The following is an 18,788-nucleotide window of genomic DNA, read 5'->3' on the forward strand; positions in this document are numbered from 1 at the left end:
AATGTGGGTATGAAAACAACGGCTCAACTTCTCCAAGACATAAAGACATCCAAGACCTATTTGATATTTCCTGAAAATAATTAAAAAAAAGAATCCTATTCTTAGCCATTTACACTTTATCTAAACAAAACACCTGAATTTATATAAACACCTTTAAAGAAAGATGCAGAAACTTTATTCTTTATACTGTTTCCAGATATGAGATGTGTGTATGATTTATAATCATTCATTAATGTTCACTAACCCTCTGAACATCCCTTTCTTGCCTTATTATGTAAAAATATGAGCAGATGTTCTTTAACAATCACTGGTAAGATTTTAATAAAAAATTGGATATATTTTGACTAAATTAGAATAATAAAGATTATACATTATTTATGTTTTGTATAATCATAAACTATGTATCTAGTTGCACAATGTACTTTATAATACACAGTATGCATGCTGGTCAGTGCTATTTTTTGTATTTCGTATATTTGTCCTGTAGTGTTTTGTATTGTTTGTTTGGACGGTCTTTTGTCTCGCACTGTTACACTAAGTTGCACACATTGCACGTTATGTGGCTAGGACTTAAGTCCTTAGCTCCGTGTCGTTTTATGCAGCACCATGGTCTTGGAGAGACGTTGTTTCTTTTCACTGAGTATTATGTACTGTGTGATTTCTACTAGCTAGATATGGTTGAAATGACAATAAATGCTTGACTTGATTAAAATTGTCCATCGTGTCTTAGAATGGATTGGCAGCCCATTCATGGTGTCTGCTGTTTTGTGTCCCATGCAATAGACTCCAGGTTCCACATGACTCTTTGTAGCATAAGTGGTGTGAAAGAGGGATGAATGGGTGAAGTATTTCACAATTTTTGAAAACTAATTTAATAAATCATCATACCTATGGCCATATATCGACCTTGAGAACAATTAAATAGACAAGAAACAACAACCCGGAAATCTAGCAGACTCTAGATTAAACACAGAAAATTTGCAGCATCTAGATTAAACCCACAAAACCCATGAAACAGTGAAAATGCTCTCTACTTTTTTTCAGATAAACAGAGATCACAGGTCATAAAGAAGATATCAGTTTTCTGGTATTTATTTGGCTAAGACTGTTGCCCTGCATACAGGCTGTTTAGGATGAATTTTTCCAGATTTGGTATAAAGCAAATAAAATCTTCACAGTGAAAACAAAACCAAAAAAAAAAAAAAAAAAGCTAGAGCAAGAAAAGCTAACATCAAAAAAATGATATCATTATTTCCAGGACTCTGAGTTAATTTTGTATAAATAAAAATATTTTTGGTTTGGATGCAACAACGGATTGTCTTTTAATTGGACCAGAAATGTGACACGATGTGATGCTTCAGTACCGAGACATGCTGTTGATCTGAATTATATCTTCAAGGCAAGAACGATAAAACACATTAAAAAAAAAATAAAAACAAACAAAGAAAAAAAAAATGACAAAATGACATTTTCACAAGAAAATATACGGCTTGAATTTATACGTCAAATAAATACAGTATATAAGGGTGTGTGTGTGTGTGTGTGTGTGTCTTTTGGGTTATCTTCAAGTTCAATTCTTAAAGCTTATTTATGCATTTTCCACCGACACTGGAAAGCGTTCCAATTTCTCTGATACAAAAAATATGGAGTCAACATTTAGACTCACTGTTTGTACAGTGATTCACTTTAAATATGAGCATATGGTCAAAAAAACATTAGAAAGTTCACTTACAGTAGGCAAATACGTGGACTCGATACTAGATGAAACTTCAACATGCTTAACTTTCTCTTTTCTTTTGGTCACTTGTTCTATAGTATACTGTATAATGAAAAACAGAGAATTGTTTAACATATAGATTTATAGATGTGGTGCTTAGTGTCTCCCTGAGATACATCTTGGATTTTGGTGCGATTAGGATTAAAGATTGAAGATTCTTTAAAACAGTTGAGCATGAACACACACACGTCTCTAAAAACGGAACTGCCTCAGCGTTTTCAACTTAATCTCCTCTGATCGCATTTGTAGCACAGCCAAGATTACTACAGTCAAGAATTTGGACTAATTTTTTGATACTATTTAAAAGAATAATTATCAGAAAAACTGTTGACTTGAAGTTTAAGGGTAGATATTAAACTACAATCCAATGATACAGATTTAGAGCTTAATTTACAACTCTGTCAACAAAAATGCGTTATATAGTTGTTCTTTAACATTCAGACAACTGCAAAATTCTTATCTGAGCTCCTCGCTCATACACTACACATGCAGTGGATAGAGATTAACCTGAAAAACGCTGGAATATTCCTGTAATCTATGGTCTTACTGGACCTTTTATTTCACATAGGTTTCAGCTTTCCTCACGAACTGCCTCGACTCTTCCATTGAAAACCAGAAAACTAAACATTGGCTTTCTAAACAAATATTCAATCTATAAAAAATTTCAGTCTTTAAAATGCCCAGATGCATTGTTTGCTCAAAAATTGACTCAGTCCATCATCCAGACTTAACTTCTCAGTGCAATCACACAGTTTTTTCGCCATCCAGCTCTTCCTCCATCCAATTGCCCTTCATTTTGGCAGCTTTAAATTTGTACAACTGAAGAATATCAGAATGTTAAATAGATTATATGGGTGTATGTGTCTGTAATTCAGATGTCTGCCAGTTTCATTGTTCAGGCTGGAAGCAGTGTGTGTGTATAAAGTAGTGTATTGGATGGTAGTCTCTAAGCATGCTGTTAGAAAGTTGTGCGTGAGCGTCAGATCTCGCTCTGTGTGCTGTGATTGGTCTGCCGAGTAGACAGGCAGTTCTGCTCGTTTAGGAGTGACGTGTGCTCGTCTGGTGGCGTGTCTGTCATGGGGAGTGTGAGCGTGTTGTCGGATGGAGACTGAGACACCGTGCTGTTGTTCTCCGCACGCATCTGTCCGCTGTCTGGAGACTGGGGAGAATTGTCCAACTGAGACGCCATCAGACCATTCTGGTACTGCGACCGAGTGATCTTAGAAAGAGAAAGAAAGAGTGAGAGAGAAAGAGTGTGTGTGAGAGAGAGAGAGAGAGAGAGAGAGAGAGGGCATGAATTTAGCATGAATTTGTATCAAATTGGGTATTAACTCAGCTGCTTTTAGCACTTTTGCATGCACTTAAGTAAAAAAAAAAATCAATTTAGATTAAATTGGGGTTTTAAATTAGGCTACATTTATAATTAAATTAGGGTATACTGTAATGAAAGAGTATTAAATTTGTTGCTGTAAGATTAACTTTTGCTTTTTCTGAACTTTTCCACTGTAAAAGAGTCAGGTTTTAATTCTCTGTGGCATCAGGGGAAAGGTCAAGGTGTTATTTTGTTGTCAACACTAGAATAAGACGTTCTCTGAGGGTCTCAGATGATCATTAAAGAACTGTATGCGAGTCTGTGAGGTGTCGAGGAAACAATCCTATTAGTCTAAGAAAGCTAAATGATTCGAAGCAAACAGTTTCAATCTAATTCAATTAAACATTTATCTACAAATAAATAAATAAATAAATAAACAAAATGCAACTGCAAAAATCTATCGCGTGAAATAAGTCTGCTGAAGTGAATCAAATGAAACGAATATGAATCAAATGAAATAAGACTGCTGAAATGAAAATCAGGTGAACTGAAACTGCAAAACGAATGAAACAACAGCTAAAATAAATCAAACGAATCAAGATTGCTGAAGGGAGTCAAACGAAAGAAAAGTGCAAACATGAATCAAATAATACAAACCAGTTAAAATGGAACAAAATGGCACATTCTCAGCAGATGACTATGCAACATCTTTCGCCAAGAAAAGCAATCAAGGCGTCTTTAAACCGCAAATACATTGCAGCACAGTGAAATCATTATTCAGATGATGATTATATAACTGATTCTGCTCACTTAAAAAAATGACGAAAGAAAAGTGCAAAAATAAATCAAATAATACAAACCGGTTAAAATGAACCAAAATGACACCTTCTCAGCAGATGACTATGCAACATCTTTCGCCAAGAAAAGCAATCAAGGCGTCTTTAAACCGCAAATACATTGCAGCACAGTGAAATAACTGATTCAGTATGTGAATTTAAAGTGGTATATGATACAGGAAATAAAGCTACAACAGATTTCACATGGAGCTCATCTGAATCACATGTGGAATTAATCTGTGTCTGAGAGAAAAAAAACAACTTTATTTTAAAATCTGATAGCCATGTTTTCACTGATATTTTCTGAGGAAATGTAAACTAGTCGTACGAAATGAAATCATTTTGCAGTTTTTTCCACACCCATGTCTAGATGAGATACATAGAAATATTTAAAGGATTACTCCAGTAAGTGATTCATATTCTAAAAAAAATGCTAAATCTATCTAAAACCTCATCCTTTTTATTTGATTTACACGCTGAAACTTGACTATTAATGAGATGTACGTAAACTCAAATTCATTAAAGAGCTGAACTACAAAATAAAACAATTAGTTTAACATTTAGGATGGCTAATAATTTTACAGGATTGTAGCAGTGGTCCACCGTAAAAATCGGCCTCTCAACAAATGTCGCTCTTCAGTTGCTACACACCCTCACAATCATGAACAAAGGTTTACAGTAATACCTCGAGATACGGGTTTAATTCGTTCCGTGACCTTGCTCGTGTCTCAAATTGCTCGTATCTCAAAGCAATTTTCCCCATTTAAATTAATTGAAATCCCATTAATCCGTTCCAGCTCGCAAAATTGTATAAAAACACACAGTAATAAAAGAGAATGTTAAAAAAAATAAACTGGTTTTAATTTACGGAAGATGCGCACGGAGGTTGAGGGAGGAGTAAACAGGTGGAGGAGTTAGGAGGAGTTACACTTTCACTTTCACTTCACTTACTCACTACTTTACACTCACTGTAAATGGAACTTAACTAAACTTCACTAAAATTAACGAACTTAACTGAAATTCTTTTAACTTAACTGAACTTAATTGCTACAATTTCTGTTTTCTTGACATAAATTTTGCTTAATTTTCTTCATCGCTTTTCTCTTCACTTGTTTTTGCCTTTTTTGTCACTCTTTCCTCACAAACATCTGCCGGTCGTTTTAATAAAAACCTGTCCGGTCGGCATATCAGATGCGGTGTAGTCGCACAAGTTCAAATTTTTTAACGGATCCAACGCTTAAAACGGATCCGAAAATTATGGTTCCGCAGATGGTCGGCACCTCACGCAGCGCCTTTGCAACTCTCCATAGGAAATGAATGACTTCCTGTTTATCGGCCGTTGTTTGTCGTGTGTAGCGGAAAGGCGGCTTTGACCGAGTGAGACGCGGGAAGCTGAGGCGGGGGAAACAGAGCACACGTGGTTGTTGGGGATCTTTGTTTCGGCAGGCAGCTGGCTTGGATGCTCGTATCTCAAAAATTTGCTCGTATCTCATGGCAAAAATTTGGTCGAATCACAGCTCGCATCTCAAAAAATTCGTATGTCAAAGCACTCGTATCTCGAGGTATCACTGTACTACTAAATTTCTACCTAGTGGTCAAAAATAGGAACTGCAACTACTCTACAAATTCACTAAATCAAAGTCTATTTAAGATTGACATGTCATTATTAACGTGTTCTGTGTAATAAATCTATGGACTTCTGCTGGCAAAAATACAGCTGAGGCCATGTCCACACTAATACGTTTTCGTTTGAAAACGTATATTTTTCTCTCCGTTTTGGCCTTTCGTCCACACTGAGACAGCGTTTTAAGTCAACGAAAACATAGCTGTTGGAAGACGCTCTCTAAAGCGGATAAATTTGAAAACGCCGTCTTCGCGTCTTAGTGTGGACTGTGAAGATGGAGGCTTTTGAATACTATGACGCATTTTAGTCATGTGATGCAGTCGAAAGTAAATAAACGCCTAGCGAAAATGACGCAGGTTGAAGCTTTACTCATGCGCAGTAGGGAGATGTAAGCGTTTTCATACATTTGAAAACGTTTGAAAATGATAATGTGGATGCGGAGCGTTTTTAGACGTAAACTCCGTTTTCAAATATATCCGGATTAGTGTGGACATGGCCTGATGATATTCTTAGTGACCTCTGTGACCTAGTGAGCCTGTATGGATGTATTCATTGATATAAACTTCAAAAGCATTTACATTTAGGGCATTTTTGTACATGCCCTTATCCAGACTGACTTAAAGGTGGGGTGCACGATGTTTGAAAAGTGTTTCAGAAAATAAACGTGTAGCCAATTAGCAGAAAGGGGCGTGTCCTGTCAATATGCGGTGGAGAGAGTGTTCGGTGCGCATGTCTGACATTAGCCTCTGCCGTTACCTCTGCCTCGGGTTCTAGGTGTTGAACGTCTTCTTCTGCGTGAAACGGAGCTAAAACTTTCACGGTATAACACACAGTACTACAAAAACACATTTGACCTGTATTACCATAGTATTACTCATTGAGTTCATTTATTGATAAAAATATCCCCTCGGCCTGCTGGGGCAGCTGTCAAAACAGGGGTGACACCCAGTTGGGTTAGAGGCGTATTCGTTTTGGTGATTTCAAATGTCAACATTGCCTTTCAAACATCGTGCACCCCACCTTATATTTTTAGCTCATTTCATACAACTGAGCAATTTAAAGTTAAGGGCCTCGCTCAGGGGCCCAGCAGAGGCACCTTGGTGGACCTGGAATTCGAACTCATAACCTTCTCAGCAGAAGTCCAATACCTTAACCACTAGGCGTAGCCAATTAGCAGAAAGGGGTGAGTCTATATTCAGGGATGATTTCTGTGAAGAATTCGATTCAAATCTCTATTCTCACCTTGACGATCTGTAGGTCAGTCAGCGCACGAACGTTGAAGTCGGGGACGTAATGTGCGGCTGGGGAGCTGTTCAGCTGCGTGTTGCTACCACTGATGGACTGCGACTCTGAGCGATCCGTGCAGTTAAGAGATGACGAACGGTTTAGTCCGCTGATGCGAGACGGCGAACGGAACTCTGAAACGCATACAAAATGAAATATTTTATATATAATGAAATTGACATCCTTATTCATTTGACACACACACACACACACAGTCCAGGCTTAGTAAGATACAAGTTTTGTTTACTCACTCATACAAAACATATGCTCACACCACTACATAACAAGTCAAGAGCCATTACAGAGCCGGAGCGAAAGAAAATTCAGAGTGAACACTTAAAGAGACACCTGACATCCTACAAGAGCTTAAATATTAGTTCAGGTTAATAAATGTAATAACATTTATGTAACAGTACATAGAAATAAATAAAAGGCAAAATTTTAAATTGATGGCATTATATACTAAAAAGTATATTTAGTGAGCAAAACAGGTTGTTCTTGGTATTTAGAAGAGCAATAAAAATTGTTTCTCATGCAGCTCATGCAGGTCAGTGCTTCCAACACAGCTGCATGCTGGGTAATAACAATTACAAGCCATTTTTAAGTGTGTGCCATTGCACTGACAAGGAAAAAAGAAGTGTAGGTTAAATGTTCCCCAAGGTTTCAGTACTTGTGCGTAAATGTTTGAAATAAATAAATTTTGGTGGTTTAATTCCCTTCGCTGGCCTGTGTGGGTGGTGTTTGCATGTTCTTGACGATCTTCAGGGAATTCCTCTTGATACTCTGGTTATCTCCCCCAGTCCAAAGGCACGCACTATAGGCTGAATGGCATCTCTAAACTGTCTGTAGTGTGTGTGTGTGGGTGTGAATGTGCCCTGCAATAGTCCAGCGTGTCCCCCAGCTTGTGCCACGCGGCCCTTGGGATAGGCTCCAGATATAGCGTGTATATAACTAGTGTTAATTTCGTCAGACGAGACGAGACGAGACATGTTCGTCAACAACCTTTTTTTTCGTGACTAAGACAAGATGATGACAAGACTGCACCACTGTCCAAAAACGCTGACTAAGACTAAATTAACATGCATTATTGTTGACGAAAAAAGACGAGATGAAAATGTTTTGTATAAAATAAAAACTAAGATAAAATCTCTCTTCATTTTCGTCTACAATTATCTCTGCTTTTTCATCAGCTGTTATGCCTTTAAAATAGTCAGAACGAGTTCGCGGCTTCGCCCTTTTTTTTGTGTGCGTAGAAAGAATTTGTCCACACGCCGCTCAAAAAAAATAAATCCTGAGCGCAAGTCCACCCCTGGTCTAGTCAGGCTTTTTGTGTTAAATTACATTTCCTGTCTCTTTTATTGTACATGACAGCTTATGTCCCGATGTGCAGTCAAGTTCGAGTGAAACATATGTGAAACACTTTTTTTACTGAAATGTTTATCAGTAATAATGTGTTATTTAAAAACAAGACTACAATTTTTTGACTAAAACTAGACTAAAATTAAAAGACTTTTATTCGAATAAAAGTTGACTAAGATACCTTGAGTTTTCTTTTGACTAAAACTAGACTAAAATGACGAGACTTTTAGTCGACTTAAAGTTGACTAACAAAAAAAGATATGTGAATGACTAAATATGACTAAAACTAACAAGGACATTTGGCACAAGACTAAGACTAAGACTAAATTAAAAATAGGTGACGAAATTACACTAACACTAAGCACAACCCTGTGTAGGATAAACGGTACAGAAAATGGATGGATGGATAAATTTCTCCTTCTTTGCATGTTTTTGTTGTTGAACGTCAATTGTCTGTAAATTACCAGGCGTGTGCACGTCTCAGCTGATTTTCATTTGCACCAAACAAGCTTGTCAGAGGACAAGCTTGTTTATTAATTTATTTACCGTTCTATTAATGCCATGTCAGCATCAACTGCTATTTTCAAGCACGGCAAGTTCATGGTAGGTAAAACAGGACACTCTTACAGTTGTGAAAAATCCTGGGGCCTTAAGAGAATATATTTATATTATTATATTATATTATTATTATATTATATATTATTAACCAGAAGTCAGAGGGTGAATAAAAGAGGCACTCTTTATTATAGTAACTCAGCAGACAGGAGAAGAAAGAGTGTAAACAGGGGACTCAGGGCCATAGAATAGAACTGTTCCAGACACGTAATGAGCTCATGGGTGATATGAAGTAGCTGGAAGCGGCGATAGCTCGCCATGACATCAACGGGCACCGGCCGGCACTGGTGAGGTAAGGAACTTATGGGGCGACTAGGATGAGCTGGCTGACCTCGAGGCGAAGGATCTGAGGAGAGATAAGGGGAGTTAGAGGAGATAGAGGAACGGGAGCTTGAGATAAGTGTAAACAAGCCCAGCCTGAGCAAGGACAGGCTGAGATCATAACATGAGATCATATAAAATTTCAAGCAGTTAGCAGATTAGGGGAGTCATCAAAGAACTCCATTGGTTTTTTTGTACACAAGTAACATTATAGCAGCAAGAGTTTAGCAATAGTGACAATATAAGATGACAAATAGATAAGAGCTTTCTTTTAACATAACTTTTGACATAAATCAGACTCATAGAGTGACTTATAATTATTAAAAATCATGTATAGAAGAAAATAGCAAAGGAGAAACTTACCCATTGTAGTTGAATGAAGGATTAATCTTCAGGACGTCTGGCATGGAAAAACTGAGAGGCAAATGTAACCTTGACCAGGGAGTGAAGCTCTTTTTTGAGCACACTTTTTAATAACAAAAATTGTTGTTTAGACATAATTGTTATGTTGAACGAAGAAGACCCAGGGTCACAGGCCTGGGCTCCCGGACCTGGGCCCCGGGGAACTAAGGGGTAGGAAAATCCATAAATGGGCATATGGGCAAAAGGTGAAGGAAAAACAAGGGGATTGTAAGGAACAGGACGTTACAAAAACATATGAGATGATTCCGGTAAATAAGGTGACATAATGATAAGGTGATATGAAAACGGGTCTGTGAGGAGGAGAACCGATAAGGAGGCGCTTGGAAGCGTATATACAGAGGAGAATTTTTGGGGCCAAATGTGTATGTGTAAAAAAAAAAAACCCGTTACTTTGCAGGACCGTCCTGAGGGCTTTTTTTGTTTTTGCATGCCGATGCTCTTCATGAAGATGCTCTTTTTGGGTTTTTGGGATTTCTTTTGTTACTTTCAAATTGGCAATTTCTCTTAGAGAATTGTTGGCTGATTGACCACAATAAAGAAGTTTGCTCATTCTCATCCAGGTCTGAGGAGCTTTCCCATTGTTTTAATTCGTATTAATGTTAGTGCTATCAGTAAATTAAGTTTAAGTAACAATTATATAGTATAAAAGTATTATAAAGTATATCAGTATAATTCACCCTGATATGTGCCGACTTGGAGACGGGCTCTAAGTTCCCACACAGTATTACAACAATACTGTAATAATAGAGAAATGTGGTAGTCTAGTGTTTAAGGTGTTGCCCTACTAATTGGATGGTGGGGAGTTCAAATCCGAGATCCACCAATCTAACAACCAATGGACCCCTGAACAAGGCCCTTAACCGTCAATAGCTCAGCAGTCAGAAAAATGTACGTCACATTAAAAGAAAGCTAAAAGATTTAGGCTTATGTTAAATGTCATAAATGAAATAATATATACAACATTCACAACAACAGCAGCAATATACTGTCTTTCATATTAATGTTCAATAAGAATTCTAAGATGAATGTGTTTTCTACATAAAAGCATTGTGTAGAGTTGTTAATGTGTGTATATGGTCTAATTGTGTCTGGAATAAAAAGAGAAAAATGAAGAAAGTGTCTCTCTCTGGCTAACTTGTTGCTAATGCTAGTCGCTATTGTCTGTTGTTGCTAATGCTAGTTGCTACTGTCTGTTGCTGCTGTGCTGCAATTATATATTATGAATGTGTAATGTTTTATGTAACGGTAAATGTATTTAAAGTAGCATGTCATGAGCTTTCTGTGCTGTGACACAGTAAAAAGAAGAAGACACACATTTGCTGAAGTGTCCACAATTGAATCATGATGCTATTACGGTGTACTAATTACCATTTTTAAAGAATATATTCATATACAATATCTAGCTCCCTCTACTGGCGGAATTCAGACTCAAACAAATGCTACGGATGTCTCCATCGTCTTATTTACTCTGCATTATTATATAGTGATGGGTAAAAAGATCAGGAAAAAGTTAGCTCCACTGTGATTGCTTTAATGTATTGATATGAGAGAGTGGGAGTTTATCGATTTCCATGAATACGACATTTGTAGAAGTTTATTACATATTGCTTTCCGCCCCATCTTTACTTATAACACAGTGAAGCTAAATTCTCGAATCTGATTAGTCAGAAAGTGTTGGTTTAATTTCTATAACAGAAGCTTTGACAATGATGGTGTAATATAAATAACAGGTTTGTTTTCATATAGTACCGTATCTGTAGTAATAACCAGTGTATGGCGAACAAGCTACATCCATGACTAATAACAAACAAATATATAAATTTAACAAAATAATTGGTTGGAACAGATTTACTTGGAACAGGTTTATTTGGAACTGGTTTATTTGGAACTGGTTTATTTGGAACTGGTTTAATTCTGCTATAATGTAAATGAGAAAAGGAACTAACTTGAAACTAAAAATATATAAAAGTCATTGTAGTACAGTCATGATATATTTTTATATAGATTTTGTCTGTTTATTTTGAATTGGCTGGACAAGATATGATAGAAGTACCAACAATGTTAGAAAGAAATTATTTTGGTCCTAATCATTATTAAATGCCAGTTTCTATGTGCTTCTAGTCATGTACGATCAGCCAAAAATGTCCGCATAGAGGGTGAACACCAACATTTTCCTAAAACCTTTTTTTTTCTTTTCTTTAGGTTGATAGTTTCCTAAGTCTGTAACCTAATGACCTTCTGTAACATCATGACAAAGTGTTAATGTGTTCATTGATAGAGACTTTTTTGTAATTTGCTCTGGATTCCAAATGTTGTAAACGTAAATGTGACATGGACATGAGCTGACATGGGAAGAAGTGATCAGTGCCTTAATCAACACAGAGTTAAACCACCAAAGGAAGGACATGAAGACGATGTACATGTATATGTGCACTTCACTGAACTTAAATTAGTTTTAAACACGCTTCATGCCGTTCAAGGATCATCTCCATCACCCTATTTAGTAATCGTAAGGATTAGGAGTTAAAAGGGACAAAAGAATGCATGGCTGCTACCACAGGCGTTAATAATCCCAGTGTGTGCTTCGAGAACTCACACACTTGAGGTTACCTGGAAAACGGGAGAAGATAGAACACCTCATTAGAGAAAGGTGTCGAGGACGAGAAACCTTTCCTGAGGGAGTGAGGAAAGGAGGAGCTGTAAGACACGATGGCGCTTTCAGAGAGAGAAAGTTTCCATGTGAAGATGGAAAACAAAATGTGAGAGAAGACAGTTACAAAGGGAAATACAAAAGAAATGGAAAAAAAAAAGAGACACTGAGTTTTCTTGGAAGTGAAGAAAAGGTCTGGAGTGTTAACTCAGACCACTAGGTGGCAGTCACACATTGTGGGTGATTCAGATTCATGTAGAGTGTGCGCTTCCCATGCTCTGATGATGATGGGTGGCCCTTTGAGTGGATTAAATATGGATTATGAGACAAAATGACTGTTTTAGGCTGAATTTGTTAATACTGTTTGTGAAAAAATCTTCTAATGTTCACTTAACTCCAGAGAAATGTCTTTTCAGTGGGAATCACTGAGCAGTATGTGAGGCACGTTGTCTGTAAGAGGGTTTGAAAGAGAAGTGTGTGTGTGCACGCATGTGTGTGTATCAGTCCCACTTACCTAATGTAGCATTAAGTGCCATGACACCATAGTAGGAGAAAGGCCCTGTCTCAAACTTCATATTCTCATTTCCAGCCTCCACCTCAACACGACCCTGGACACACAGACACGGACACACGCAAAGGTTTGTGTTGATAAATAACAAAACACATTAACAACCAAGACAACTGGAAATTAAGAATATTTTCTATACATATTACAACATGAACATTTTCTATACATATTACAATATGTATACAATAACATGCGCATGCTGCGTTCAGGTGCTCCTGGAATTAAAGTAAATACGAGTTTCCATTTCTGCTCAGCGTCATGTGATACTAACCCAAGGATTTGACTAATGTAGAAAAAGTCATATTGTTTCATGATAAATGAAGTCACGATAGAGTTTGTCAGCATATTGTAAGAATCGAGAGAATTTCTATATGCAAATCTTTCTATAGGTTTGAAATTAACATCTAAACTCAATACATCATGGTAAAAACATTACGTAGCTTGAATTAATTAGACATTTTCCCCCACATTTAAGCTCCTGAAATGGCTTTTTTTTCCCTACCAGAAAAGAAAAAAGGATCAAGATTTTGAGAAAAATTATACAGGTTTACAAAGTAGTGTCAAATCTACCCTTTAAACAAACAATGTTTATTCCTGCACTAAGTTCAGATGCCTGAAACACTGAGAAGCATCAGAATGGCGAATATCAGGCACACAGTCTGAATGTAAAAGGATTGTGTACTTTTTTTATTAGCTGTACATTTCTGAACAAAAACAAAATACAAGCCCTGCATACAAAATACAAGCCCATTATGACATGATAGAGATGTTATTTTAATTCTCAGTTTCCAGAAACTGCACTCCATCAGCACGTAGAAGAACAAATACAACATGTTTTTGGTTGTCGGTGTTTAGGAAATACACCAAATGATTACGTTTAAATCTCTAACTTTTGGTTGTGTAAATTTGTAGACTATAACAAAATATTAAGACTTAGCACTTAAGACTAAGACAAAGACTTAGCACTGAAGTGCATTAGACTGCAAATCATTTTCGATTAATACGTTGAGACTTTGAAGAGGAAAACAGGACAATCTGAGGAGCAAGTGAAGGCAGCATTAAGTGACGGCTAAAGATAGAGAGATTAGTGGATAGGCGAGAACGATGTACAAGGACAGAAACAGGCCTGTGGCAAAAACAGGTGTGTGTGTGTGTGTGCGTGTGTGTTTTAATTGATTCAGTGAGAAGAGAGCTTTAGCTGGGAATGTGAGAACTGCAACATTGTCATAGCGCAATTAATCCTTACCGTGACAAAACAATCTGCTCTCTCCCCAACACACACACACGCACACACACTCTCCCCCAGTCACACACACACACAGACTCTCTCTCACTCTCTCGCTCACTCACACACACACTATTTCTTACTCACACTCTCGCTCTTTCTTTAACACTTTCACACAACCCTTCACACACGCACACACACTATTTCTCTCACTCACACATTCTTGCACACTCACTCACACACCCACACACAGAGACAGAGACAACGTAATCGCTGGCCCACTGTTTGAGAGCAAAGGTATTCTGTACATTATAACCCTCCCCACCCATGGCCTGTTTATCAAACATAAATCATCCGTGTCATTACACTGACACGAGCAGGCAGATGGACTCCACCTTAAAGACGCCCTTATACGAGAGCTTGCAGAGTTCCTCCATCACACGTCCTCTGGCATGTGTCAGTTTTATACGTAACGTATTGAGCCCTCAGTTTTCTGTATGAGAATCATTTATCAGATTGATGAACCTGATCAGTGTCAGTAGGACATTTCTAGAATAAATCATCGGGAGCAACACACTGGTGAGCACAGAACAGAAGTTATTGTGAAAACTTTCCTTTCACTTTGACTCAGTTTTAATGTTAACACTAAAGGCCAAAGAGCATTCCTGTCAATAATAAGCACACAGAGCAATCCCAAGACCAAGACCAAGAACAAAAGTGACTCAATGTTTTCCAAGTCCTTGGTTCAAAGTTCTCTCTCCACAGACATATTAGGAACTTATTCAAATCCTCAGGTGGTACAGCGGTGCACTGGACAGTATCTCCACCTCACAACTTCAGGGTTTAATCCTGAGCTCAGGTTAGGTTCTGGTGTGGAGATGTGGGCTCGGGTTCTCCCCACGTCTGCTCGGGTTTCATCCAGGTTCTCTGTTCTCCTCTCACCTCACAAAAACATGCTGGATGATAGACTGGCTATGCTTAATTGCGCCAAGCTATGAATTAGCTTATGAAGTAGAGTGTGTATGATGAGCTGTGATGGACTGGCATCTCATTAAAATATCTATATTTCGGTTTCTAACCATGATAAATAAAGCAGTTAAGAAGAACAAATGAATTTAAAGCATCAGACCAATCCAGTCTCAAAGTCTTTATTCGATTCCCTTATTAACATTAAAATTCTAGAGCTCTCTAGTACTTTCAATTTTGCTGAAAGAGTTTTTAAATCCTTTTTAAACTTATATGAGCTTCATATTAAACAATGTGAAGTGAGACATGACAAAGACATTCAATACTGAACATAGACACAACCAAACAGGAGCAAACTCCATTTTTAGCCTCTGGGTAAAGATTTTTTACGGCGTTAGAAATAACTAATAGCTACAGCCTAATCTTAATAGAGTCAAATACTTCAAATCACTGATTAGGTGATTAGAAAGAATTCAAATGTATTTTTAAAATCTCATGCACACCTCACCAACGATCGAAGACTAAAAGCTAAATGCTAAAAGCTCTCAGCAAATCATCATGTATAGACTTTGACATTCTAACTGTATGAATAATACAGTGTGCGTGTGTGTGTGTGTGTGTGAGTGAGAGACACACAGGGACAATCTGAGAGAGAGAGTGTGTGTGTGTGTGTTTTGATTTTGTTCTTAGCCTTTATAGATGATATTATATATTAAGTATTATTAAGTATTAATGTGGCAATTATCCTATTAGGGCAAGACACAGAGTGTTAGAGAGTCTCTCACAGTCTCACTGAATGCCAGTAAAGGTCACTACAGCAGCTTATTAAAACTCCTAAGGAGCACCGCTGTGAAGTGCTGCTGCTAGGATCCTCAACCCTGGATTCATCCTAATCCAGATCCATCTTTTATCGCCGATTCAGCTTTTTCATTCCAACCTAAAAATATTTTTAAAAATAATAACTAACAGGAAAATAATTACGTGTCTTGGCGCAGGTGATAACAGTCCAGTCCGTTTGCTGCGCTTTATTTATGTTCGTACTCTGATTCAGCGTGTCAGAGGAAGAGGTCAGAGGAAGTATTAAAGCCTGCGCAGCCAAAAATAGACGCTACTTGGATCACTTTTCTAATGGTGGGGACAAGGATTGTTTCTGAAAAGGTGCTACACTTTGTCATAAGTTTAAACAGAAAACCAGGCAAGATGAGAGAGCTGTAGCTGGATGACTTGTGAAGAGAAACGAATGTGGCGTGTCGACAGTCACGCAGGTTCGACACGCTTTCAAAAACAAAAGCATTAATCTTTAATAAAGGTCACACTCTCTCAGCTCTCGGATGAGAAAACGACAAGCGAGGAGACTAATTGTGCTTCTCAAACTCCCTTGAGACAAAATAGAGTCAATTAGAAAAGGGATACAAAACAGGAATTATACTCATTAAAATAATAACTGCATATCGTCAATGGAAAACAACAAAACTAAGCTGTAAGCTGTATCACCCAACATGCCTATTACCTCTGCCTGTAATAACATACACGCTTACTCAGGACGGGAAATGATCAACAGAGAGGGAGTCAAGAGAAACGTTTGGACTGTTACGGTGTAAATATGTCACTTAAGCGCAAAGATCACTTCACACACCAAAGAGCAGCCAGGTCCCACACACACACACACAACGACACACACAGACACACACAGACACACACAGACACACACAGACACACACAGACACACACAGACACACATCTTTATTCATTTCTTAACTCTGGTTCAGATTTTAACTCATGCTGTAGTGGTGGGATTTCATTGCTTCTTTGTGGGCCTCAAGAGTTTGGAATGTTTACATGTAAACAACCCCCCACCCCCACCCCCCCACCAATGCAGAGTCTAAACGGATCGCTCCATCTGTGAGGCCTGTAATTTTCTGCCAAGAGCAGACCACTATGACCACTTATGGGGGATGGAGCTTGGGGGCTAATGAGTATTTATAGTATTGACACAACAAACCTGTGGATGAATGTGTGTGTGTGTTTGATACAAAAAGACACACAACCATATAAACAGACCTATAGAAAATCCATTAAGAAGCCACTTTTTAAACGTAGATAAGGAATTAATTACAAAAACACATTCCTACAAACTCCAGATTTTATTAATATGCAAACTGGATTACGTCCCAACTCTGGAAGCCCCACACAAATGTTCTAGATTTGCATACTCCAACCTGATTGGCTCTTATATTTTATGACAGACGAACACCTCCAATACAACTGGAATAATTCTACTGAGATTTCCAGCTTGTTTAAAAGTCATCTATGGTCTGCTCATTCAAATGAACTCCACAAAAATTTTTTTGGAGAGTTTTATGGATTGCGGTGTGCAGATTACCGGGTCCTAGCCTTACTCGTACCTCTGACTGCATAAGTGAGATCGTTTATAAAAGAGCCGTGCCTATAGGCAACGTCAGTATGGCTCGACAGCCGAGCCGTCTAACCTACAGCTGTTCTGTGCCTAGCGGGGTTTGTTTAATAGAGGAAATGCCCAACTGTCCTCTGCCCATGTAGTCTGGGACTCAGGAAGAGAGGGCAAACACTCCCTACAGATCACACAGACTCCTAATGGCTGCACCATCTGACTCTCCTTACTTATACACACAAATCATTCATTTTAACTGCGTTTAACCTTCACAGAATGGATGCCGCAATGTGCACAGTTCACCTCATTACAAATTCCACTTGCATACAACGTAGAGCTTAAATGAACTTATCCGACAAAATGGAGTCTGTACTATAGATTCCGAGATCATTCCTTGTATCTCACACTAAATAAAGCAGCAGAAAAATCATTCTAGGTCTCAATTATTGCAGCAAAGAAATTGTCCATCTGCTACCTCCATCTGCTGATGAAGAGGAATCTCAGTGTGTTTCCTTCTGACTGCTTAGCCAAAGTGAAACATTATCCCATCTCCCGGCTCTCTGAATCCTATTGCTTGCAGTCCCGTGCATAGTCTTAACAAGCACGGAAAGCTCTTCATGTCCAGGTGTGTGAGGTATTCTGACAGGTTGATTGTAAAACTCTGTAAATGAGGATCGAAAACATTACATTTATCTGGTTCCTATGTGATCAGAGCTTCCTGTACACTACGGCAGACCACAGATCAGCAATTTTAAGCATGTAAAGCTGGTCCAGCAAAATCAATGTGTTTCTAAAGCACTTAAAGATGATTGATCTTGGTTAGGATTGGGAACCGAGAACCGAGTTCTGTTTTTTAACAGGAACCGTAACCGTGCGGAATTTTTAAGTTTCGGTTCCAAACGCGGTTCCGATGCGATGACGGGCAAAGCTCTGGGAGCGGTCACTTTAAATAGCCATGTCTTACCTCATGAATATTAATTGTTTATACTGTTTACAGTCATGTGACCAAATTAACGCAGCTTACCACAGAAATCAGTCACTCGCGCTGCTGTGCTGAGGTACGCTTTGTGTTAAACATGTCTAAAGTGTGGATTCATTTCCAAAGCTACAACAATGAAGCAAATCTCCCCCCTCTGAGAGGGTTTTCTCCACAGCTGGAGATACAATAAGCCAGGAAAGGTCTCGTCTTCAGAAAGATTGCTAACTGTTTTGCTAAGTTGTAATTCTGGATGTAAATTTGATGTTGTTTGATGCTCTCTTGTCATTTCTAGACTGGATTACTGCAATGCACTGCTGGCAGGTCTACCTATGAACGCAATCCGTCCTCTGCAAATGATCCAAAATGCAGCTGCCCGGCTTGTTTTCAACCTGCCAAAGTTCTCTCATACCACCCCGCTGCTGCGATCCCTCCCCTGGCT

General features: G+C 38.2%; 1 protein-coding gene across 1 annotated transcript in view; it reads right to left on the minus strand.

The window, feature by feature from the left end:
* Nucleotides 1-1,069: 1,069 nt before the first annotated feature.
* The window catches only part of LOC132854669 (metal transporter CNNM4), a 36,068-nt gene continuing 18,349 nt past the window's right edge, over nt 1,070-18,788 (minus strand). Inside the window, exons 5-7 of the mRNA XM_060883235.1 lie at nt 12,716-12,809; nt 6,792-6,967; nt 1,070-2,996 (exon numbers count right to left, since the gene is read on the minus strand). Coding sequence (XP_060739218.1) covers nt 2,757-2,996; nt 6,792-6,967; nt 12,716-12,809 — 510 coding nt within the window. The 3' untranslated portion in view covers nt 1,070-2,756. The remainder of the gene's footprint in view (nt 2,997-6,791; nt 6,968-12,715; nt 12,810-18,788) is intronic.

This window comes from Tachysurus vachellii, chromosome 12 (assembly GCF_030014155.1).
Source record: "Tachysurus vachellii isolate PV-2020 chromosome 12, HZAU_Pvac_v1, whole genome shotgun sequence".
Lineage (NCBI taxonomy): Eukaryota > Metazoa > Chordata > Actinopteri > Siluriformes > Bagridae > Tachysurus > Tachysurus vachellii.